The sequence below is a fragment of the Haliotis asinina genome, chromosome 11, assembly GCF_037392515.1.
Source record: "Haliotis asinina isolate JCU_RB_2024 chromosome 11, JCU_Hal_asi_v2, whole genome shotgun sequence".
NCBI lineage: Eukaryota > Metazoa > Mollusca > Gastropoda > Lepetellida > Haliotidae > Haliotis > Haliotis asinina.
Window position 1 is genome coordinate 15,777,684 of NC_090290.1, and position 27,233 is coordinate 15,804,916.

Genomic DNA, 27,233 nt, shown 5'->3' on the forward strand with positions numbered 1-27,233 from the left:
GACTGAAGTACAGGAGACATCTGATTGGATTAGCTGTGGGAAGCCACTTGTGGGTAATTCCCATTCTATTTTTATCACAAGAGGTAACACCCTGGATTACCAGACCCTACTTGGAGTCGATATGCCTTCTGTCAAGGATGTAAGAACTCTTCCAAGCCAATAAATAAGCAGGAAGACTTAATGTTACATAAAATATTTATCACTTCATTTGTTGTGAATTTACAATAATCAGGCCCCAATCTAGAAATCACTGCTAGAGTAGTGAATGAATGTAATTTCAACTGAGAGCAAATGAAAAACCCATGTGGTGCGAGATGTATAAGAAACGCTAAGCCGTTGCTTGTGCGATATTTGTGAGAAAGTGAAATTATGGAGAAGTTTTATGAGCTGACAGCTTAGTTCCAGCCTGGGATACAAATATGCTTTGACATTTAGAAATAGGATGTATTTTTGTGCATGAAAAAATGTGATTTTCTTCGTAAATGTCAACATGTTGGCTTAAGGGTTTGCCTAGAAAACAGCATGTAATTGAAAAATGTTTATAGCGTTGGTGAAGTGGGTCAGCAGGGAATGAGGTGAAAAGAAAGCTGGGTGCATTCGTCCTCGTTAATTAGCGTATGTTGGGTCATTGTGATGTGATGGGCAGCTGCTGATTCATGCATTGTTCTTCGTAGCCAGATTAAAGGAATTGTGACGGCCAGATGGGTCGAGTCCTGCTTCATCATGCACATGTTCTAGGTTTGATTCCCATCTCCTGATGAAAGTTTGTAGGTTAAGTTGCCCGAGCACATAGAGCTTGTGAGTAAGGTGTTAAAGTGAGTGAGTAAATCAAGTGAATTTGTCTTTTTGTGTTTAATATCATCCAAACAGTATCTTGTCTTTCTTATGAAACACCACCATCTTAGGTGTGAATCAAATAGATGCTTATGGTTTTGATGAAATCTGATTATGACTGCTTATAACTGAAAAATCTGGAAACTCTCAGCACCGACAAATGGGGACACCTTGAATGTCTGTGTGACCTGGGCTTCAACAAATTTTATTCCTTCTTTATTATACAAAATTTCTTCACAAATCGTCATGCAAATGACTATCTCTGATTTTAGTCATATTAGAATCAAACCTTTGTGATATTATGTTCTTGTCTTTCAAGCCTGTGATGAAATTGTCATGCAAGGTGTCAAGGTTTCCTTCGGACACAAAGTAGCCTGTACATGGCGTGTGGGTAAATGATTGAATGATTGAATTTAGTTTTACACAGCTTTTTGCAATATTCCAGCAAAACCATTGCAGGGGACACCACAAATGAGCTTCACACATTGTACCAATGTGGGGATTTGAATCGGGGTGAGAGTGAGTGAGTCATCAGACAACTTCTTATACTGTAAAATCATTTATTTTCGCGCGGCTTAATTTTCGCGGAAACAGAAAAATTGACTAATTCGCGCGGTTTAATTTTCGCGTATCATCAAAGTACAGAAATCACGAGAGTATAACACAGGTAACTCTAAACTGTAAAGAAATCACTGACCCTAGCTGTCGTCCTGTCACCTGCCTAATTAGTTGGGGAAACATGGGCCTTCCGCTATGTTGAGACACACAATGGAGCACTGAAGAATCCATGTTGAGATTTGGGTAAGAAATCATTGACCTATGTGACCTCGACCCGTGACGCGCTCGGCCAATCAGCTACTCAGAAAGCTCTGTGCACGTGTACCAGTATTGTCAAACCACTACATGCGCAATGGATTATCAAGACCTAGTCGACAACATATACAAGAGGAAGGATTTAATCCAAAGCGGATTCGCCAAGCTGGACTTTCAGACTAATTCACTAGTAGCAGGTGACCTGACATTTTTAATTTAGTAAAGTCGTGTGTATCGTGTCAATCAGAGACACTGAAAATGACATGTGTTGAATCAACTATTTAATTTGTTTTTATGTATCTTTTTGTTTCACTGAGTCATGAATGAATGACGTGTACTTGTAGTCAAATTACTAACAATACAAAACTAAAACTCAAAGCTCTTTGTTTGTTTTTATTTCCACAATTTATCATAATTATTCGCGGAGGTTTTATTTTCGCGGATAATTTTTTTGCGCGAAAAGCGCGAAAATTAAACCGCCGCGAATAATAATGATTTTACAGTATTCATTATACAAAGTTCCAGAGCTAATTCTTGCTTCCTTCATCACCTGAAGAAGTCATTATCCAAAAAATGGGAGATGTATTCAAGTTTGTCCAGCTTCTAAGCTCCTGTCACGAAGTGGTGAATGCTGTACGAATGAGTCCACAAATCTGTACAAGATTAAGTGAGTATGAACGAGTTGCGAGTGTGAGACTGTACAGATGACAAAATGAATGAGGGTACAAATCAGTACGAGATTAAGTGAGTATGTAGTTTAGCCCACAAGCGAGTGAACGAGTTGCGAGTGTGAGACTGTACAGATGACAAAATGAATGAGGGTACAAATCAGTACGAGATTAAGTGAGTATGAATGAGTTACGAGTGTGAGACTGTACAGGTGACAAAATGAATGAGGGTACAAATCAGTACGAGATTAAGTGAGTATGAACGAGTTGCGAGTGTGAGACTGTACAGGTGACAAAATGAATGAGGGTACAAATCAGTACGAGATTAAGTGAGTATGTAGTTTAGCCCACAAGCGAGTGAACAAGTTGCGAGTGTGAGACTGTACAGATGACAAAATGAATGAGGGTACAAATCAGTACGAGATTAAGTGAGTATGAATGAGTTGCGAGTGTGAGACTGTACACGTGACAAAATGAATGAGGGTACAAATCAGTACAAGATTAAGTGAGTATGAACGAGTTGCGAGTGTGAGACTGTACAGGTGACAAAATGAATGAGGGTACAAATCAGTACGAGATTAAGTGAGTATGAACGAGTTGCGAGTGTGAGACTGTACAGGTGACAAAATGAATGAGGGTACAAATCAGTACGAGATTAAGTGAGTATGTAGTTTAGCCCACAAGCGAGTGTGAGACTGTACAGGTGACAAAATGAATGAGGGTACAAATCAGTACGAGATTAAGTGAGTATGTAGTTTAGCCCACAAGCGAGTGAACGAGTTGCGAGTGTGAGACTGTACAGGTGACAAAATGAATGAGGGTACAAATCAGTACGAGATTAAGTGAGTATGAACGAGTTGCGAGTGTGAGACTCACACACAGTACAGGTGACAAAATGAATGAGTCCAGAAATCAGTGGATGACTGAGTGAGTATAGTTTTACACAGTTTCAATGCAGCAATATATACCTGTAGTGTGCTTCTCACTTTATATTACCCATCTCTTGTTTTCCCAGAATAACCTCATTTGAGGGTTTTGTTTTGGAAGGACAGGTTTTACTTTTTGCAAGAGAGATGTTTTCACCAGGTTTTACTTTTTGTTAGTAAGACTGCTTCCCAGGTTTTACTTTTCCTAACTTCATATGAACATCAACATTCAAATGATAGAATTAAAAGTCAAGACAGAGCTCAAAGTATAAATGTTTTCCCTAGCAAGATTAGAACTGCAACTCTCAGATTTGTAGGCAGACACTCTACCGCACGGCCACTGGGCCGATGAAGGTTGTTGGGTTAAATTATCTATTTATAGTTACTGTCATTAAATTGATTTTACATGTGCTTCAGTTATTGTTATGTGGCTTCGTTAAATGACCATCTACATTGTAATTATCCATCATTGACGGTATATATGTTAGAGAAAACCCCACCACCTTTGTTGGCCTGGTGGCCGTGCGGTAGAGCGTCTGCCTACAAATCTGAGAATTGTAGTTCCAGTCCTGCTATGGAAAACATTGGTAATGTTTGTAATATTCATACAAAATTTTTCAATTGATTTCAAACACTCATGTATCATTTGAATGTTGATGTTCATATAAAGTTCATATGATGTTCATATGAAAAGTAAAACCTGGAAAGAGGTCTTTCTAGCGAAAAAGTAAAACCTGTCCCTCCAAAATGAAAACCTCAGATACCGTCATTCTGTGAAAACAAGAGATGACCTAATATATAGTGAGAAGCACACTTCAGGTTTATAATATATATCAATTACCAAGAGAACCGTAATGAGATCAAAACCTTCTACAGGGCTCTGGCCAGAGCTCCTTTTAAGTGAGTTTGTTTAACATAAATTTGAAACCTTTTGGTTATTTCACAGCTTAACAACTATGTGTGAGAAGAGCCTTGATTGGTTATAGACATTTGTGAATATGGTGGCGTACAGTTAACAGTTCCGGGAGATTTGGAAATAATTAGGGAATCTCAAAGTAAATGAGCCCTGGCAAATTTTGTCACCTCAAACTTCCATGCCACCCTTTCTCCCCAAAACTTTGTAAATTATAAATGTAGATTTCTTTAGAAATCGCCATCAACCAAATTTACTGTGAAATCTTGCTTTTGCCTTCCAAGCCCGTGATGAACTCCGTCAGCTTAACATGCAAGAGGTGTCAGGGTTAAGCTGACAAACAGGAAGTAGCCTGTTTCGATTTGACAGCTAATATCCTGTGTTGTGCTACACAACACAATCAGTGGACAGACAAATCCTTGTCAAGTCTGATTAGCTGGGTCAGGAAGCCTCATAATGGAGGTGTGGAGACCATCAATTGGGGGCAGAAGATAGAGGCTTATATAACAGATTGACGTTTCTTTTAGTGCTCGTCAGGCTTCACGGATAAACATGTTATTGAGCTGGCAAATATTTTCGCGTTGAATACAAAGCAAGGTCTGTGTTGGATTCAGAGGCCATACACATGTTGGAATGTTGATGTTCTTGGCCTTGAAGCTTGTTGGGTAACAACTGATTTTCACAATAAGGTTCACATTGCTGAGTGACTTTTTTTCAAAAATAAGAAAAAACCAATGAGAGATATTCTTACTGTTTTGTATATCGAGCCTGGACAACCCCTTTGCATATCTAGCTTGGAATAGCCCTCAGCATATCTATTCTAGACTAGCTTTCTGCTTCATATCTAGCCTAGACTAGACTTGTTCTGCAAATGTAGCCTGGACTAGCCTTTTGTGTATCTAGCCTGGACTAGTCTTCTACTACAAATGGGCTTAAATATCTACCTGTTCAAAAGCCATTTTCAAGAACTCTGTTTTCTGACCAGTGTCTGTTTCAAAGACTGTTAATTATCACACATAGGGAATCAAACCTGTGCCTATAGGGCGATGATCGAACACCATTAAGCTACAAAACTGTGCTTTGAGCAGAAAAAAAACAATAAATCATTAAAATAGTGATATGATGAGATATAGGATAAACTTGATTGGACTGGGGCTTGCCAGTCCACTGCTGTCCCCACAGAAACAGAGGTTTATGATTAGATTTATGTTATGCTCAGCAATCATTTCAATATGGTATACATACTTGTGTACAGTGGGTCCCCCTAACAGATATTGCTGGAAGATTGAGTCTTGTCTGAAAAGAGATGTGTGGTACAGTGCTCAGGTTGTCCAGTTGTGACTAATTTATCTGCAAGGGTGTTCTTCGGCTTCTCAGCTGTTATGATGTTCTTCAGTTTATCAACTGTGTAGGTGTTCTCCAACTCATCTGTTTCAGTGTTCTTCAGCTTCTCAGCTGTTATGATGTTCATCAGCTTCTCAACTGCTAAGGTGTTCTTCAATTTTCCTAACTGTTTAGGTGTTCTTCAGCTGCAAATCTGTTTGGTGTTCTTTAGTTTCTCAACTGTGTAGGTGTTCTTCAATTTTCTAAAAACCTTTAAGGTGTTCTTCAGCTCAATTATTTCATTGTTCTTCAGGTTCTCAGCTGTTAAGATGTGCCTCAATTCTCTCAACTGTTAAGATGTTCTTCAGCTACTCAACTGTTTATGTGTTCTTCAGCTTCTCAACTGTTTATGTGTTCTTCAGCTTCTCAACTGTTGAGATGTTTTCAGCTTCGCAACCGTTAAGGTGTTCTTCAGCTTCTTATTTGTTTACGTGTTCTTCAGCTTTTTATCTGTTCTGATGTTCTTCAGATTCTGTTAAAGTCAGGTGTTCTCCAACTTATGACAATATTAACACATCAAAAGGCAAAGTTTCTTACTCAATTTGTCTGAATATTATCACCTTCAGTGTTTAGTGTTTTGTTCAGCTTGTAATAAAATCAGCGCTCCAACCCCCACACCTTGTTTTCTATTACATAATCGAAGGTCAGACATTTAGGACTTCTCTTTATGCAAAGATATGGATCGATTTCATTAAAGCAGATGTGGTTATGTAGATTTGATTGGCAGCAAGCAGGCAACATGTGGGAGTAAAATGACAGCCATCACAGATCTGTAATCATAGTCACTTTGATGTGATGTGTGAAAGTATAAGTGGTCATATGGATTTACGACAAATTCCTGATAATCATGATAATAGTCAACATATGGCCTGACAGAGTAATCAGCCAAGCTTTTAACTGTGTACACAACAACACTTTCACCAAACTTCTCCATGTTGTCATCATACTTCCACCAAATTGCTGGAATATTGCTGTGTGGGCGTTCAAAAATCAATCATGATACTGTATTGACATTAAGGTATTAGATGGTATAGAAAACCATTTATTCACTATGAATCTAGAGAAATGGTGCCGATAAAACAACTGACTGCATTCCATGCATGTTCAGTAATACCAGATTGTTCAAAAGATATATGAAGGTCCTTCACTAACAGTTTTGTCATAAGAGGCGACTATGTGGTTTGGTGACTAATAGGTTTGGTGACTAATATAACATTAATGATGTAACACTCCATTCATTTGATATCTACAATATTTATAGTTATTGATTAACCGAGAATAACGCTGGTTTCAATGAAAGGGAATCATGCATGAAATCGATGAATGGGTACCTAATATATTTCTTTTGATTTTGACAGAAGCATGCTTGCATGAGGCATACCTGCTATAAAATTACATAGGTGGTGTGATTTGTTAATGTACCCTTGGGGAATGAAAACCAACACCCTACATGATCCCATGTCCCTTATGTCCACCCACGTCCACTCACATTCTCCCATGTCCACTCATGTCCTTACATATCCACCCACATCTACCCAAGGCCACCAACATCCACCTACATCTACCCATGTCTCCTACATCCACCCACATCTACCCATGTCCCTTTCATCCACCCATGTCCACCCACATGGACTAATGAATAACTTACAGCGTAGCCATAAACTTGCAAAATTTTTAATCTTCTGTAATAGTGCAGTTTTGTTGCAGTTATTTCTGTCGATAAGTGGGAAAATCAATGCTCTCTTATAATAGAAGTGTTCTTTGAAGGTTTGCCAATGAAAAGTTAAAATAACCGAGCACTGATCGTCTTTAACGAGCTATTACCCTTCAACATGAAGGTAAAGTGTGTGTTAAGTGGTGGATGCTTGGTTGGGTTCCTGTACCAGAAAAAAAAATCTGTGAACAAAGTGAAATAAGTGAGTGAGTATTGTTTTATGCTGCTCTTAGCAATATTCCAACAATATCACGTCAGGGGACACCAAAGATGGGCTTCACACAGTATACCCTTGTGGAGAATCGAACCTGGGTCTGCAGTGTAACAAGCTAAAAAATTAACCACTAGGACACCCCGCAGCCAGCGAGCAAAGTGGACATGTAGGTCAGTGGTTGGTGTGTTGGTTTAGTCCTTCGTTTGATTTTGATTCACTGTATGGTTATGTGTGTGTCCATCAACCATATTTGTTTGTTTTGCTAGTTTCTGGCAGGTCATTGTCGTCCAGGGGTACAGGGTCTTCCTTGCTGTCACTAATTTGAAATCTGTTTGACTGTTAGCCAGTGTGTCCAACCTCGCAAGTCATTGTTCATACTAACCCATGAATATTCAGGTTAGAATTAGGGTTATAAGTTAGTCTTCAGCGACCCATGATTTTTGTATGAGGTGACTGATCTGATCGGGTGCTAAGGCTCATTGACACATGACATTGTATCCCAGTTGCATTCATCCTTGCTCATACCTTAGATTACTGGATTGTCTGGTCACGACTCTATCATTTACAGACTGCTGATAAATAGCTGGAATATTGCTGAGTGTGGTGTTAAACAAGAAGCCAAAAGCCATTGTTGAGATTGTCACAATGTAATGACCATAAAGATTGAAAGGCCTCGTGTCCAACTATACATATCAATGGTGCAAGACCATGATCTGATGACCTGATTGTGTCTGACCTGTGAAGGTCCAGTGTAGAATAGGCCTTCACCAACCCATGCTTGCCATAAAAAGCAACTGTGCTTGTCGTAAGAGGCGACTAGTGGAATTGGGTTTTCAGGCTAACTGACTTTATTGACTCATGTCATCAGCTCCCAATTACATAGATGGATGCTTATATTGTTGATCACTGGATTGTCTGGTCCAGATTATTTACAGACCACCACCATGAAGCTGGAATATTGCTGAGTACTGCATAAAACTAAACTCACTCCCTCACCAGAATGTGTTCAGCTGTGTGATCATGTTTTCACTTTTAGTATCCATGACCTCAGACCTCAGTTCCTGTTCCTGGTAGTTTGCAATCATCATTGACAAAATTTCAAGTTGTAGTCTGTCTGCAGTTAAGTAAGCCTGTCATTCTTCGCAAGACGAGGAGAATTTTTATTACAGTACAACATCCATAAGTCAGTTGGTTGTCATCTAAGCATCACACCACTTGCACAAATTACAAAGATTTGCATTCATTGGTCAGTTGTAATCCCAGGAAATCCTCTATGTAAAATGAAGTGTGACATTGATTACTCTGACTGCCCTGGAATTGTGCCAGCAATAAAGTTTGCTCTCGGTCATAGTGTACTTTTAGCATGACCTACAGAAACCTTGTGCTTTGATGGGCTTTGAAGCCTTGATGTCACCTCAAGTGGGTCCTGTAGCCTTGCTGTGGGTTCTGGTGGGTCTTGCAGCTTTTGAAGTGGGTTCTGATAGGTCCTGTAGCCTTGATGTAGGTTCTTAGATCCTGTAGCCTTGATGTAGGTACTTAGGTCCTGGAGCCTTGAAGTGGGTTCTGGTAGATTCTGTAGCCTTGATGTTGCCTCAAGTGGGTCCTGTAGCCTTAATGTGAGTTCTGGTGGGACTTGTAGCTTTGAAGTGGGTTCTGATAGGTCGTGGAGCCTTGATGTGGATTCTTAGATCCTGTAGCCTTGATCTGGGTTGTTAGGTCCTATATCCTTGATGTGAGTTATGGTAGGTCCTGTAGCCCTGATTTGAGTTCTGGTAGGTCCTGTAACCTTGATGTAGATTCTGGCACTTCCCACAACCCTAATTTGAGTTCTGGTAGTTCCTGTAGCCTTGATGTGGGTTACGGTAGGTCCTGTAGCCTTGATGTGGGTTATGGTAGGTCTTGTAGCTTTGAAGTGGGTTCTGATGGGTCCTGTAGCCTTGATGTGTGTTCTTAGGTCCTGTAGCCTTGATGTGTGTTCTTAGGTCCTATATCCTTGATATATGGGTTATGGCAGGTCTGTAGAATTGATTTGGTTTTTGGTAGGTCCTGTAGCCTTGGTGTGGGTTATGGTAGGTCCTGTAGCCTTGGTGAGGGTTATGGTAGGTCCTGTAGCCTTGATGTAGGTTCTGTCAGGTCCCATAGCCCTGATTTGAGTTCTGGTAGGTCCTGAAGCCTTGATGTAGGTTATGTTAGATCTTGTAGCCTTAATGTAGGTTCTGATAGGTCCTGTATGCTTGTATGTCCCATTATATGCATTCATGTTGTTCCCATAGTCTTGATGTGGCTTGTGGTGGGTGTTGTAGCCTTGATGGTGGGTCATCAGACTTAATTTTGCCAATCTTATCTTTGACATACTGAGAAAAAGGTGTTCTAGACTGCCAGTTGTCAGACTTCCATTTTTGTGGAAACTGTTTAAGGCTGAATGAGTTAGATGATTAGTGCGTATGTGCTTCACTCTTGAGAGAATCCATACCATACCAAGAATGTTATTCCAGTTGTGGCATGTTACACTTTCAAAAAGATACTATGTGTCGCAGGTTCGAGTCTCTTCTTGTCCGAAACAAATCTGATGAGTTGTCTTAAAAAGCTGTTTATTGCCTGTAACTGTAATTATAACAACATGACCAAATGTTGATATCTGTCTGTATGCCGTCGTCTGAGGCTGACAGATGACAATCAGAAGTCAATTCAAATTGTGCTGACAGGCAATTGATAAAATAATGGTTCATAAGTAAAATAGACAAATTAAATATATTTATAACCACACGTGCTACGCATGGTAGTAGCACATTAGCATGAGAGAAACAGTCACAGATATGGCGCGAGGTCAGTGATCCGTGAAATACAGTGATCTCTCATGATATGAAATATGGACCTTTCACACATTCTCGTACGTGCTAAGATAGTGCAATATTCCAGTTAGTAATCGCGATAAGCAGGATACTAGTATTTACATTATACGCAATCACTACGCGGATTTACTAACTTTGTGATTACATTGCCTGATAGATAGTTAAGTAATACAATTAGGTACAATTATTACACTAGCGTCTAAAGGTATTTATAGAATGAACATACAAGGAGAGTACCTTACCTGTAATTACAACATGACCAAATGTTGATATCTGTCTGTATGCCGTCGTCTGAGGCTGACGGATGACAATCAGAAGTGAATTCAAATTGTGCTGACGTCACAGGCAAAAGCTCGTGAATTACCTGGGCGTCAGATACAGGTAGCACGTACAACTCCTTATTATTTGCTTGTTGAAAGGCAGAAGAAATAAGAAATACGGGTGTCGGTGACATATGTATGAATAAAAGATTTCACATTATTCAGAAAAATGCAATTCACATAATAACATTAAACTCTTCTTGAAATTTCAAAGGTTTTCTCCATTTTTGTGAGATTCATTTTCCTTGGATCAATAACTAAGATAAAAACAAAATTGCTCAAATTGTTTATCTCCTTTCAGTGTATTTCTTTTTATTGATTTCAGAAGCTGATTTATATGTGTGTGATAATGTCTGATGTATTCACTAACATAATGATTTACACAAGTATTGGTTCCATATAGCCTGTCTTGAGATAAATGTTTTTTGGCGTATGTGCATGTTTTTCCGTTTTGGTTCGAGTGTTTGCTCTTCACATTGAAGAACTAGATCTATTCCCCACATGGGTACAATGAGTAAAGCGTATTTCTGGTATCCCCCGTCATAATATTGCTAAAAGACGGCATAAAACTCACTCGCTTCATGTGTATTTTGTACACATTTTGAGTTTTAACTTGTATCAAATATCCGCCAAGGTCCTCATGGGTGCAAACATAACATGCCAACCTTCATTTAGTACCACAAAGTATTGTTTAACCAAAGGTGGATGCAGTTTCCAGTTGTTGTGTGCTCAGGTCAGTTTGATGAAGGGGGCCTCTAAGAATAGACCTTATCCACTGGGATGAAGTTAAATGTTGTCTTGATGTTCTGTCTTCCAAGCAACTATTTACCATCAGTAGCTATTTAGCATCAAAAACTACCTACCATCTCTAAACATAGATTTAGAATATGCGCACTATCCTGTATCATATCTCCAAAAGGACTTTATGTTGTCTTGACTTGTGAAATCTTGGTTAGAATTGATCTTCAGTAACCCATGTTGGTCATAAAAGGCATTTAACAGGATCAGATTGTCAGACTGTCTGTTTTGGTTGACACAGGTAATCGTATCCCACTTGCACTGATTGATGCCCATGAGGTGGTCACTGGATTGTCTGGTCCAGACTCAATTACATGCATAAAACCATCATATAGTTTGAATATTGCTGAGTGTGTCGCTAAACAATAAAGCAACACAGCCTGCAGAGCTCTGGGCATTCCTCGCTACCATGCCGTTGTATATCTGGAATGCACCGTAAAGTTCCATCAAAGTCAGCTCAAAGCATAACCAGTATTATGCCCCATTGTAAACCAAAAGTCACTGTGTTCTGTAATCTGATTGGTTGAAAAACATGATTAAATGGTATTGTAAACCAAAAGTCACTGTGTTCTGTAATCTGATTGGTTGAAAAACATGATTAAATGGTATTGTAAACCAAAAGTCACTGTGTTCTGTAATCTGATTGGTTGAAAAACATGATTAAATGGTATTAGATTCCCGGAAACTGCAAGACTATTCCCCGCGTATTGACACGTAAACAATTGTTTTGTTGTATCATCAACAGTGGTGACGTCATTCAAATCATATTGTGACGTAAAGTTAGAATGACGTCACAAATGAGCAACTCCAGATGCTACCATGGGAACCAGCTGAAACGGCCAGCTGATGACACTTCACTGCTGTGTCCGCATTCGATGTAAACGAGTGCAGACACTAAAACCCCTTTGGTTTACTTTTGTGTTTACAATGTCGATAAAGACCATGTGTTGGCCAATTTCCGGGTGTTATTGAGTATTTGAACCACGGGAATATTTCATTTGAAACCACCGGCTGACGCCGTCGGTTCCAAATGCATTCCCGTGCTTCAAATACTCAATAACACCCGGAAATTGGCCAACACATGATGTTTATCTCCTAAGTATTCAATGTAGTGGGATATCGTCTCATCCGTCTGTCCATCTGTAATCATTTGGTTTCTGGAGCATACCTTAAAAAAAAGTTGAATATTTTACAACAAACGTTGTTGTTAAATGGAAATGTGGCACCTTTTGCTATTACAGATTCCTGTAATTTATATATTTCTCGGTTTCCATGGAAACATTTTTGACATTTGACACAACTCAAAAACCTTTCAAAGAAATATTTTCCAGCAAAAGTTTGCAGACATATGTGGCAGATCCCAAATCATTGCCTTTTCGCCATTAAGTTTTGGCATTTTTGTTTTTCCCAGTTTTCATGGAAACAATTTGGACTACAAAAAATCAAGTTGGACTTCAAGAACTGTCAGATGATGTGTTCTTTCAAATATATGGGAGAGTCTTATTATGGAATTATGTGACAGAAGTATCTGAAGCGTGTTTGTTATATTTTCAGATTACTCTATATTCCTGCTGATTGAAGCCGGACATTTATCCAATACTGATTCATACCAGGTACGTAAACATTATTTCTCTGTGCTCAGGAGATGTATTTCATATTTCAGTTCAGTTACAGAACACAGCAGTTGAACGTTTCCTGAAAGTAGTAGGTTTCATTCAAGACATTGTTATGGTGGGTGCACTCTTGAAGGTTAATACAAGAGAGAGAAAAAAATTTCACACTTTTCTCTCAAATGATTGTCACTCATCTTATTTATTATCTTACCTTCATGTAAAATGCTTTAATTTCATTTGTCACTTGTGCTTTAATAAGTTTCCATGTCACTTCTCTAGGAGGGTGACAACTGGAAAAAATATTACCTGCTGCCACTGTAGCTATCAAACTCTCCACTGAGAAGCTGTATTGCTAACAACCATATGACATTGTAATATGACGCATGCAGACCACGGAGTTCGAAAACTGTTCGATTAGCTGTTTTAGGATACATTTATTTTACCAACTTTCACTGCTTTATTTAAATTATTGTATACATTGAATCATTTGCACACTCAGCTTAAACATTATTAGGAATATTAATAGCAAGTTTAACTTTATTTGAATGTGTTTCACTCATGTTAAACATGCAGACATAATTTTGTTCATATGTCATGTAGTCGGTAGCGAGCTTATCAATCTTCAGGATAAAATATGATTATATTTTGTACATTTAACATGGCGGAAAGGTAGCTGCGTTGTAATCGTCTCCCTCGGGTGATGTAAGGCTGGTGTACGACTCGAGTGGCACTGCTCCAAAAAGGCATACATCAGACCGCATTACCCTTGAGAGAAGCATACGATATAAGTTGTCCACTGGTCACGAGGGGTCCATGGGCTCATGGGCTCATGTACCCTCGAGGTTTGTTTATGTTCCCCGAGCCTTGAGGGTACTACCATGCACCCTGAGGGACCAGTGAACAACGTATTTATCTTACCAAACGCCCGAGTTTTAATTTCAAGTTGTTGGAAGCACTTCTGTTGAATGTGATTCGCCATTTTACAGACGACACAAGGTAAACAGATTTAGAGTTATCTCCCTTCCATAGATTTTCAATCGCAAAACATCGGTAATTTCCGTGCTTCATGCGTGATTCAATGGTTATTTGAGGCAAAGAAGTACTACCATGAAGCACCAGATGAGTTTGGAATTCCCAGCGGTGTACATTGAAAATAATACATCGCCTGAAAGCGGGGTACATTGTAAATAATAGAATAGCACTTAGCCAATGAGAAAGCGACATTCATATAAGGTCAGATGTAAATATGCTTCACATAAATACACAATGTTTTGTAGAAAGTGGCAAATGTAACATAGGTTAAATTTGGGATTTGTGATGAGTACAAATTCTTACTGAGAAAGTGTAATCTCAGATATAACATGTGTTGCATTCTTCACATAGACATATTAACAGAAGAACTTTACAAGTAAAACTGGGATTTTGGATTCAAACCTGGGTCTTCAGTGTAAAGTGCAAAAGCTTTAACCCCACATCCCATCCTCCCTGCTCCCACCTTACCCTCCCCAATATGGGATTCCTGCAGGAATGAATCCACTTCAGTGTGGGTGTTTACAAACAATTATGGGCACGGAGACATATACTAATATACAATTAGTGGTTAATATTCTTGGTTGAAAAACAATGTAACCTGATTCTGAAAGAGGTCTGTTGCACTTTTATGCTTTGTTAATAAATTATTTCAGTCATGTTTTTGATGTTGTTCCATGCCAATTATTAGTCAGATCTATTTCAAGCAGCTGAGATGTGTCAGTAATCCAGCTAATATTTTTAAAAAGTTTGATATGCATTCAAATAGTTGGTGAAGTACAGAAATGACAGCTGGTGTAATTGTGTTTGGTGACATTTCGATGTTGATTCTTCAGCTGTAATCAAACTTTAGTTCCATACAAAAAATATTCAAGGTTCTTTGCAAAGCAGCTATTATTGTAAGGTCTGATGAAAATCCAGAAAATTTACTATGAAAACAGCTTGGTCCATAAAGTTCATCTCTGTCTCATGCCACTTCCTAGATTGACTCCATTGTGTTCAACTTCAGAGTATTGAACCATATATATACCTCATTGTTCAGATATCAACTAGACAGAGAGCTACAATTTGTTCTTGAGAATGGTCTCACCAAAGACGGATGACGTATCGGAATAATGGAACAGGTAGCGGACAGAAATAGAGGCAGTCGTTTGTAAACCAGATTTCAAGACATAAATAACTAGAAGTGTCCAATATATCCTCCCTGTGTGTGAACGTCATATATGGATGCCTTCCTGTAAGGCTTCTCTGGGGCAGCTGTACAAGACTTGTCCCTCAGACTCTCCTCGACTGCAGTCTTATCAAGTTGACAGAAGTTATACAACTCTCACATAACAAATCTTGGCTAGTCTCAGAAAATTATAATTATAAGTTGAAAGGATGTCATATTAAAATTAGTGAGAATAGTTTTATGCCATTTATAGCAATATTCAATCAATATCATGGCGCCGTAGGACAGTAGAGTGGGCTTCACACATTGCAACCTTGTGGGGAATCAAACCCAAGTGTTTGGCGTGATGAATGAACGTGATAACCATTAGGCTACCTCACGGTGAGATGAAGGGATTGGTCCTGAATCTGTGGAATTTCTGGACATGATGTATTTAGTACTGTGGAATTGCAGTATGAGTTGAGCTGAAGTTAATTTGGTCCAAGGACTATTAAACAAACTTGTGTGCAGAGAATTCCGCAACAAATGAATGCTTTATTTGTTTATTTGCTTGGTTGTTGTGTAACCCCTTGCCTGGCAATGTTCCAGCTTTATGGTGTCTGTCAGTAAATATTCAAGACAATCCAGTGATCAACAGTATGAGCATCGATCTAAGCAATGTCATGTGATGACAATTGTCAACCAAGTCTGCAAGCCTGACCACCTGATCCTGTAGTTGCCTCCTATGATGAGTATGGGTTGTTGAAAACTAATTCAAACCTGGGTATCCTCCCAAATGGATAGATTGATGCTCATAGTGTTGATCACTGGATTGTGTGGTCTGGGATTTAATTATTCACAGGCAGCTGCCGCATAGCTGGAATATTGCTGAGTGTGGTGTTAAACAAAATCAACTATCCTATTGACCATATCATGAGAAGACTCTGAGGATATGCACCTCATAGAAAGAATATCTGGCCAAATGATAGCAAGTAGACATAATGACACACTTCAGTATGATAGTGAAAGTAATGGCAAAAATTGTACGGAAATTATTCTGCTGTCTCAACTACAGATATCTCACTGAACATTACTTTAAATCAATGTTAGATTTTCCAAGTGTGTATCAATAGTTTATCAGGTTACTTTGAGGGAGAGGCTATTTATCTACCTCATTTCCTTCCAGGGGATCAGATCACTCTCTGTGATATGAGGAACCTGTCAGTTGAGATAAGAGGAAGTGTCATTGATGGAAGCCAGGCTGCTGCTCTGGGCATCACTTATTTTGTCTTCCACATAATGTAGAGATGGCGCAAGATAATGTACCGTATTTTACTGTACTAAGTGCACCAGTTGGGATAAAGGGAACGGTCATTGATGGAGGCCAGACTTGGGCATTACGTAGAGGTAGTGCAATATAACAATCCGCATTCACTGTAATAAGTGTTCCTGGTACGTAGGAATTGGACAGTGTGGGATACTGTTAAAATCCTGTACGAGAGTAGAATTTTGTTGTAAAAAACTCTCATTGAAACTGTCATGATATGGCTAAAATATTGCTGATGTGACATTAAATAATTATTAAGTCAACTCTGTGAAGCTGTTTTGATAAATTATAACTATTTTAATAGGTATCAGACAGTTTTATGTCCCTTGTGCTTTTGTTTAAAGTTCTGTAAGGCTGCATAAAAAAATTAAATGAAATGTTTCTCGGGCACATTTTTGTCAAAAGTTATGAGAGCGGTAGGAGTTTTCTTTTTAATTTTTGATAGAAAAAGGGCGGTGCAGGAGGAACAAATTTTTATTGTTTTCTCTCAGAAATACAGCTTGGGTCCTCAGGTTTAGCATGTGTTGATGAGTTGTCGATTCAGTCACACTCGTCATTACAGACACTCATTCTTATAGTGGACGATTGGGACACGGCCAAGTCAAAAAAATTTTTTTCCAAGTGGTAACAAAACATTGTTACGCACACACATAAAAATGAAGCGCTGATTCACAAGAAACATATCACTTTTTTCATTTAGCCTTATATAAGTGAAAAAATACCGACAATGATGATAATGTTTAGTCTCAGGGGCGCATATGAAGAATATTTGCAAATTGCTTCTGAAGTTGGGTGGGAACTTATTAGATCAGGGAGCTTAATGCAGTAAATGTGGCACACGAGAATGATAAATGGCTGATAAAGAAAGAATAAGAATTGGATATGTTTATGCTTTTTTACCCGGACTCGAGACACTTTATATTTAGTCTGAATTTATGAATGATATATTTGATTTCAATGGAGTTGTGGACATCAGGAGTGAAACAATGCAACCTTTTGTGGCATATTGTTTTATTGATGATTATCCTTTGCTATTTAAGTGTCAGGCTGGTTGATGTTTAACACCACACTCAGCCTGCTTTGCAGCAATTTGGTGGCAGTCTGTAAATAATCAAGTCTGGACCAGACAATCCAGTGGTCAACATCATGAACCTTGATCAGTGTTTCCAGACTAGCAGTAATTCCAAACTGGCAAGGTTTCCAGGTTAACATAGGGTTTCCAGACTAGCAGGTAAAATGTAACTCTGGAAACACTGATAGTCTGGAAGTTTTGTTAGTCTGGAAACCTTGCTAGTCTGGAAACACATTAACCAGTTCATCATGATATATGATTTATCTCAATACGTTGTGTTTATTTCATTATGAACAGAAAATGTTTTGTCTTTGTTTCGATCTGATTATTTTTTTTTAATATTTCAGTTTCAAACGCTTTTAGTCTCATAGAAAATCTTTGAGAAACCTTGCTAGTTTTGAAATACTTTTAACCTGGACACACTACTAGCCTTGAAACCATTTTAACCTGGAGACACTACTAACCTGCAAACCCTTCTAACCTGGACACACTACTAGCCTGGAAACCCTTTAACCTGGTCACTATGAGCCTGGAAACCCTTTTAACCTGGACACACTGCTAGTGTTGAAACCCTTTTCACCTGGACACACTACTACCCTGTACACCCCTTTAACCTGGGCACACTACTAGCCTGGAAACCCTTTTAACCTGGATGTACTACTATCCTGGAAACCATTTTAAACTGAACAGACTACTTGCCTGGAAACCCTTTTAACCTGAACACACTACTAGCCTGGAAACCCTTTTAGCCTGGAAACCCTTTCAACCTGGACACACTACTAGCCTGCAAGCCCTTTTAACCTGGACACACAACTAGCCTAGTTGATTATTAATGTTTATCTAAAAGGTAATGATGATAACTACATGTTTTGCTGATAGTGCCAACCTGTGGGGCCATCATCTCAAGCAATGGCTCAGATCTATTTTGGTCTGTAATCCTTTAAAGAGGATGCCAAATCCTTTAACCTTGTAATTTGTGGCCATTATTGATGGAACGTCTGTAAACCACGCTGCATCAGGGGGAGCTGAAAGCCATTGCTCAGGAACAGATGCAACATGATGAAAATAGGCCAACAGATTTCTTAAAGAATTTATTACACAAAGACTGTGACAGGTGACAATTCCAACATAGTGTTACTGTCGCCATTTTATCTGTATGTTAACATGTGAGTCACCTTTCCTTCCCCAAATTGTATTTCAAAGCTGACATGTTTTCAGCCTTCTGTGTTCAAAAACAAAATAGAAAAGCCTGCTGGTCTGTCATTTTGAAACTGAGCCTCTGATTGGAAACGTGTCCTTATCAGTGGTGGCCGTGATCAAAGTGTTCGGCAGCTGAGGCGTCATCAGAACAGATGGAGATTTGTGGGTTATGGAGGAAGTTGGGTCATGTTCGCTGGGGCACGGTGCGTCTGATGACAGACACCAATCATTATTCCGGACATAGGCGCCCAGCTATTATTAGGCTGTCTGATAAAGTTTTGAATATTCTGTGGTCCATTATTTATCTTCTGCTTGGTTTAAAGACAGTTCTAGCAGACTAGCACAAAGACCACCATGAATCCGCTTCACTTGTCTATGGATAAACATGACCAGAAATGTTATTGGGGATTTTTGGAGGCTTAGAGTATAAATTGATTTCTTATAACGTAATCACTTCCGATTCTCATGACACAGTGACATGAAAATTGTTTGCCTTTCCTGGACATGACCATTTTATTTAAATCATTACTGTAATTTATAGCTGTAAATATTCAGTAATATTGTGTAATTTGTATATGAAATGTGTAGACCAAATTTATATAACTGAAATGAGGGGCACATGCGGTTCACTGAGTGAGTGAGTGAGTTTTATGCCACACTCAGTCATATTTGTAAATAATCGAGTCTACAACACTGATCCAGTGATCAACAGAACATCAATTTTCCCATTTTGGATGCGATGACATGTGTCAACCAAGCCAGTGAGCCTGACCATCCGATTCCGTTAGTTGGACCATCCAACCTCTCACAACAGGCATGGGTTGTGATGGACCATTTCAATCCAGACTTTCACTGGTCCTTGGATAAGGGAAGATGAGCTTCCATTGGTTGAACACAGTATCCAAGGTGTCATTTATTAGAGGAAATTGGTGTTCATGGTGGTTCTGAATTAATAGAGGAAGTCAGAGGAGGTAAAGAGGCCGAACTGATGAAGTCAGCATCTATTTATACTGTGTTCCAAGGTAGAGAAGACACTGACACTGATGAACAGTCCTGCTTCTAGGCATATTTTTAGTGCTGTAAATCAATGGACAATTTACAAAATTGGCAATGTGATAATGGCAGGTGTGTCATATTGTGCTCTGATTATTTTGTCATATCGTGCTCATAATAATCACTGTGCTGTATTGTGATATATCATTGTGTCATATTCTGATAAATCATTGTGCCTTTTTTTCCGTTATATTTGAACCCTAATCATTATTTGTGGAAATTGGGTTGACAAGGCAATTCTGTTGAGCATGCTGTTTACGAAAAATATATCATAATGTTTATCTAGTTGTATTTATGCAAAGGATGAAACACAGATCCTCCCATGCAAATACCATTTTGGCAATAGGTTTTCTATGTGATCCTGTAAGCGTGTACTAGCTGTCTTTCAAGAGTGAGTGAGTGAGTTTAGTTTTACGCCACTTTTAGCAATCTCCCAGCAATATCACGGCAGGGTACACCAGAAAACGGGCTTCACACATGTAGGGAATCGAACCCGGGTCCTCTGCGTGCCGAGCGAACGCTTTCACCACTACGCTGCCCCCCGTCCTTCAAGAGTGTTAGTGAGTAAAATGGTTTTACACCGCTCTTAGCAATGTTCCAACAATATGTAGCAGACACCAGAAATGGGCTTCACACATTGTACCCATGTGAGGAATCAGGCCCAGGTCTTCGTCGTTATGAACGAATGCATTAACCACTACTCAACCCTTAGCCACCCTCTTCCAGCGACCTTATGGACATTCTGCAGCTGTTTTGTAGATCTCAGATGTAGATGTGAGATGTGAGACTTAAATATCTGAACCCATGAAAATCTAGGTTAGGTCAACAGCACCGCATTCTTGTCTTAAGAGACCACTGGAGGGGTCAAGGATACTCAGTCTTTGAATTGTCTGGTATAAACTTAATTCTTCAAACAGCAAGCAAATGCTGATCTCAGACATTGAACCTGGTACTGACTAGGGGTAGGTGATAATATTGGTTAACTGGTGTATTACAATTTGAACTTATGATATGATATATTGCAGTACACTTTTTGCAAACAGGTTCACACCTAAGATCTGCTGTTACTGTGATCATGATCGGTAATTTTTGTTAATAGTTTTGAGAATGTTTATTGGTAATATAATCGTATTTGCATGATTTGCTTGAACCATATTAATAACAAAATAGATTGGTACCAGCACTCATAGTCATAAACAAACCAAAATGGCGGACAACGCTGCAAATGTTTTTTCTTGAATTCCAAACTTTAGAACGAAGTCTTCAATTTTGGAAACATTGTCACTTGATCTCAATACTATTGATGGTTTGGGGAGCACCATTGATAATTTTGGAAACATGAATAATGTGAAACCGGCAGTACTATTAATGGATGGGAGAAAATGCTGCAGATTGCCAGTATTGCAGGTAATGTATACATGATCCTTTATTTGTTCTTCAACATCTGTCATCTCCTTCCAGGACATGGTGCTGGTGGCATTCGGTCGGCCCGGTTTTTACGTGCTCACCGTTCTACAGTTCCTCTACCCCTTTATAGGTGAGTACCATCTCGGTCAGAGATCCTTAATGAACCACCTGACTGCTTGCATGAGCCATGATGGGGTGGAACATGTTTGCTTCTGTTGACATAAGCAGTCACAACTTTGGGGTCATGCCAAGCTTTCTTTACCAGAATCTTCCTCCATAAACCAATGAACAAAAACCAATTAATTCAAGTGATCATTTGAAACAGTTCTAATCAGAATGTTAAGTTTGTACTCTGAGGAAATGTGCTTGTAGCGAGGTTGACCAACAGGAATAATTGCTCATATCCCAGTTGTGTAGCTTGATGTTCATGATACATTCCCCCTGTAGAGTAGTTATGGAGCTTGAATATTGCTGACCACAGCATTATACTCAAGCAGATTTGGAGTGATTGATAGTTTGAAAAAATGACAAGAATGATGTTGATAATAATATACAAAATATGTACCACACCCTGAGTGATTTAGAAAATAGAACGCTCTGAGACACTTTACAGAAACAGTCACCAACCCTAATGAGAATGTTCTGATCCAAGGAGATGGGTTTTTACACCTTACTTAAAAATGTCCTAGGATGTTAAGTCGAGCCAAGCAAAAAAAATATGTGCACATAAATCTTGTCAAAATGATTCGATATCTTGACATTTTACGACAGCTTTCATAAGGTTAGTTAAATAATGAAAAACCAAACATACAAAATTTTTGGATTGCATGGTGGTATACCAAACCGAAGGCAAAAAAAGATGCAGTTTGACCAATACCATGGTATACCATTTCATTCCTATCATGTTTTGGTCACAGCGATCAAAGATGCAGATTGGGATTGAACAGACTGCACCAGGTGCCCTGAGGCATGCAGTCTGTTTTGACGTTTTAGGGTTCCTGCTTTGGTTAAGATGCTGTTGATCACTGGATTGTCTGGTCCTAACTCTGTTGCAATGTAACTGGAATATGGGTGAGTGTGGCATAAATGTAAACTCGCTCGCTCACTCACTGGTCACAATCTGTATCAGTATCTTTGACAGTTATTGTGTTTTCAGTTTGTGAACAGACGTTTGGCAGCTGGAATAGAGGCTGAAAAAGGGAGGAGAGGACAAGTGTCTTTAATGAACAGATACACATTCTAGTTCAGTGTTGTATGTCAACAAGAGTGATATGATTATGAAGCATTATTTGCTGTAGGTGTATCATGATTCATGGTGGTGAGTGTGGTTAGCCTTATGGTTAAAGTGTTTGCTTTTCACACCAAAGACCTGGGTTGGATTCCACCCATGGGCACAAAGTGTGAAGCCCATTCCTGGTCTCCCCTGCTGTTATATTGCCAAAATTTTATTGCCAGGAGCAATTTTGGACACAATATTGGAGTCATCAGTTTGACAAAGGTATTAAGTTTTATCTATTGGCTCAGAAACATGTTGAGCATCAAAAGAAAATCTACAACCTGCGCGTTCATCACTTCTTCCAGAAAATCCTAAATTGTCACTTTATTCATTTGCATAATGCAGAGAAATTTCTTTATTCATCAATCAGTTAAGAATTTGATTTTCAAAGAATTTTCAAGGGGCAGATGTGAACGCTTCATTGAGGAAATGTTGCCATTAATCTTGGAATCAGCACTATCGGTATTCTCGGCTCCAACCAGCTGGAATTCATGCTCATTATATTTCCACTGTTTGGAAATGGTGCAATCTCCTCCTCATGAATGATCAGTTTTTAGGGTAATAACTTACAGTTTCAGGGGAATAGCATCTGCTGGTGCAAGCCTTCAGAAGAATAGATCACACAGCCATACACACGTGGCTGGGGTATAACAAAGCTATCTGCTGATTGAATAGTATGTTTTGTATGATAGAGTGTGTGGGGGCATAGCAAATGCTGTTGGTGCGCACGTGGTGTTATAAATGGGTTTTGTGATCGATTGAGACCAAGAGTTAGGCATTCTAAGCTCAGAAGGCAATTAAGTGCCATTTTTGAGACATTGAACTTGCAGATTAGATTTGTTGATCCTTTGGGAAATCAAGTCTTGTGCTTTATCACCTGTTATGTAAAAATAATCAAATAATTCAGTTTTGATATCTATTTTTAAAACCCTTGATCTAATATCCTACAAGACTATGTATAAACTATGTGTCTCCGCTGGTTTTATGTGTGTCCAACAAGTCTACTTTTTATCATTGTCATTGGTGTCTCGCTTGCTTGTACTATCTCTATGTGACTAGGTCTACGTGACTATAGCTTGCCATTGCTTGTGGTGTCTACATATGTTTTTTTTAATGTCCAGTAAATCATTATCTTAACATTGTGTCTCCCCTAGTTTTGATTAATGTTCTACAAGAATACATCTTAGCATTGCTTGTGGTTTTGACTCTGGTTTTGTTGAATGGCCTGCAAGACAAAATATTGCCATTTCTTGTGGTGTCCCCCTAGTTTTGTTTGATGTCCTGCAAGACTATTTCCTATACTTTCTTGTGGTGTCTTCCTTGGTTTTGTTTGATGTCCTGCAAGGCTATTTCTTATACTTTCTTGTGGTGTCTCCCCTAGTTTTGTTTGATGTCTTGCTAGTCTATATCTCACTGTTTCTTATGGTGTCGTCCCTGGTTTTGTTTTGATGTCCTGTAAGGCTATTTCTTACACTTTCTTGTGGTGTCTCCCTTAGTTTTGTTTGATGTCTTGCAAGACTATACCTCACTATTTCTTGTAGTGTTTCCCTTAGTTTTGTTGGATGTCCTACAAGAATACATCTCACTATTTCTCGTAGTTTCTCCCCTAGTTTTGAAGGATGTCCTGCAAGAATACATCTCACTATGTCTTGTGGTGTCTCCCCTAGTTTTGTTGGGTGATCTGCAGGAGTGCATCTCACTATGTCTTGTGGTAGTTTTGTTTGATGCCCTACAAGAATACATCTCACTGTTTCTTGTGGTGTCTCCCCTAGTTTTGTTGGATGTCCTGCAAGAATACATCTCACTATGTCTTGTGGTGTCTCCCCTAGTTTTGTTGGGTGATCTGCAGGAATGCATCTCACTATGTCTTGTGGTAGTTTTGTTTGATGCCCTACAAGAATACATCTCACTGTTTCTTGTGGTGTCTCCCCTAGTTTTGTTTGATGTCCTACATGAAAACATCTTGGCATTGCCTCTTAATTTGTTACCATTTCTGGTTTTGTTTGATCTCGAACAAGTGTACATATTACTTTTCCCTGTGGTATATTTCCTGGTTTGGGCCTGACGTGACAAGATGTTATGATTGCTGTGGTTGGAACTGTCTTTGGTTTATTTCAACATTGACTTCATCAGAAATCAGCAAAGTTGTACATGGTATTTGATGATATTCTTAAGCTAGACATCTGTTCTTTCAGCGATGGTCAGCTATAATGTCATCATTGGTGATACACTTACCAAGATCGTCCTTTGGTTGGGTGGAGAGGGTAAGTAACATAACTGGATGTTTTACTGTCTATACCTTTGACTCCACTGTGTACATTTCATGGATATTTTTCCAGTAAAAGGTTTCATAGCATCAGAAGCCCAGGTCATCGTCAACTCCATTTCACAATATCTCTGCTAAGATCTAGGATAGAATTCATCAATCCATGTTTGTCGTAAGAGTCGACTAACGGGATCAGGTGGTCAGATTCGCTTACTGGGTTGACACGTCATGTGCATAACCCAAATGTGTAGATCGATGCTGATCACTGGATTGTTTGGTTCAGAGTCGATTATTTACGAACTGTCAAGTAAATGAAATATTTCTTAGTACAACGTTGAACAACAAGACATGAAAGCAATTGTTAGTAGACATTTATGTGTAAGATTTTCAGATCCGAACAGAATAGAAACTTTATTACGTTCAGGCCAGGATACTTGACAGAAGACATAGAAATTTACAGTTGTGAATACATGGAATGGCGGGATGGTTTACAAGGAAGATTCTACAGTTTTTATGATGGTTTTACAAAATATTCATAGCTTTTTCACAACACTGATTTGTTTACAGTTAAACATTTTAACACATTTTAACAAACCATTTCACGTAATAGTTTGGGATATAAGTTTTCCAATGATATTTGCAGAGAAAATTTAATAAAATTCATTGCCAACATCACACTTGTCGCAGAGGTTACACATTCTTTCTTCGGGTGATATTTTGTATCACCTACCTATTTCAATGGCATGATGTTCTAAACACAAGGAATTTAAAAGTCAAGGAAGCAGGGATATATCTGAAATATGTTTAAAGGAAAAGCCAAGTTTTGAATATGTTCCCAGGCCTGAAATTTATTAAACAGACATTTGTTAGATAAAAATCCAGAGGCATTAATCAGTTAAGTTTTTTAAAAAGTGAAAATAAACTTTGAATTGATGTTATTATGTTGCTGTGTTGTTTTTTCAGAAGAGACAGTAATTCACTCAGTGCTGGGCAACCGCCAGTTTATCATCTTTATTTCTACACTGATAATAACTCTACCACTATCACTCTATAGGAATATTGCCCGACTTGGAAAGGTGAGTTATCTCCCCTGACTCCCAGAACTTTGAAAGATGACAAGCTTCAGTTTTAAAGGGCATTTCTGGATGTTCAAGAGATTTATTATGATGGGAATGTTACAAAAAAAACACAAATGAATTTCATTCCACAACTTTTGTCTCCAATTCTTGCAGTGGCATCCATCATTTCTGATAGCTGGTCATGAATAGTGTAGAACAGTTCTGAGCAGTATTGAGAATTCATGGGAATGTCAGCTCACAATGAAAGTATGAACCATGAAAAAGTATTCTAAAAAAAGCAAAGTTGAAATATTGTGTAAATGCTACTGATGTTCTTATGTGCCATGTTTAATTTATTATAAACAAGAAGAAAATATAAGTGATATAGTGCTTGAGCTTGTGGTAGATATATGTGTAATGTTTGTTCCTGTTTGTCTTTTCAGTGGGCATTTCTGTCTATACTGCTGATAGTCTTCATCATGGTCAGTGTGGTCATCAAGCTGGCCATCTTTGCCAAAAATATGTAAGACCTTGTGTGTTGTGCCGTGTGTGGTGTGTTGTGCCGTGTGTGGTGTGGTGTGGTGTGGTGTGTGATGTGGTGTGTGGTCATCAAGCTGGCCATCTTTGCCAAAAATATGTAAGACCTTGTGTGTTGTGGTGTTGTGTGGTGTGTGTGGTGTTGTGTGTTGTGCCGTGTGGTATGGTATGGTGTGTGGTATGGTGTGGTGTGGTGTGGTATGGTGTTGTGTGTTGTGCCATGTGGTGTGGTGTGTGGTATGGTGTGTGGTGTGGTGTGGTGTGTGTGTGGTGTAGACTGTAGCATATTGTATACCTGGTAGTATGTTATAATACCTTGTATTGGATAGTACAGTTTGTGATAGCATTTAGTATAGGATAGGATAGCATCGCATCGCATTGTATAGGACCTGTGGTGGTCTGGGGTAGAATAGGCCTTCAGCAACCCATGCTTTCCATAAAAGGTGACTCTTCTTGTCGCATGAGGCAACGAGCGGGATCTGGAGATCCATCTCGCTGACTTGATTGGCACATGTCATCGGTTCCCATTTGTGCAGATTGATGCTTCTACTGCTGATCACTGGATTGTCTGATGACTTGAACTTGAATATTTACAGACCATATACCTGGAATATTGCTGAGTGTAGCATAAAACTAAACTCACTCACAAGTACAGTACATATAGCATAGCACAGCACAGCACAGCACAGCACAGCACAGCACAGCACAGCACAGCACAGCATAGCATAGCATTTTGTAAGAATAGTATATATAGAGGATACTAAACAACCTTTTGTGTAGTACCATGTTTATTAAACTTGTTAATGATTT

General features: G+C 38.9%; 1 protein-coding gene across 1 annotated transcript in view; it reads left to right on the top strand.

Moving 5' to 3' along the window:
- Positions 1-27,233, top strand: part of LOC137255264 (putative sodium-coupled neutral amino acid transporter 11) — a 115,961-nt gene that overhangs the window by 71,829 nt on the left and 16,899 nt on the right. Inside the window, exons 4-8 of the mRNA XM_067792712.1 lie at positions 12,990-13,048; positions 21,341-21,416; positions 24,758-24,826; positions 25,792-25,904; positions 26,330-26,409. Of these exons, the coding sequence (XP_067648813.1) occupies positions 12,990-13,048; positions 21,341-21,416; positions 24,758-24,826; positions 25,792-25,904; positions 26,330-26,409 (397 nt within the window). The remainder of the gene's footprint in view (positions 1-12,989; positions 13,049-21,340; positions 21,417-24,757; positions 24,827-25,791; positions 25,905-26,329; positions 26,410-27,233) is intronic.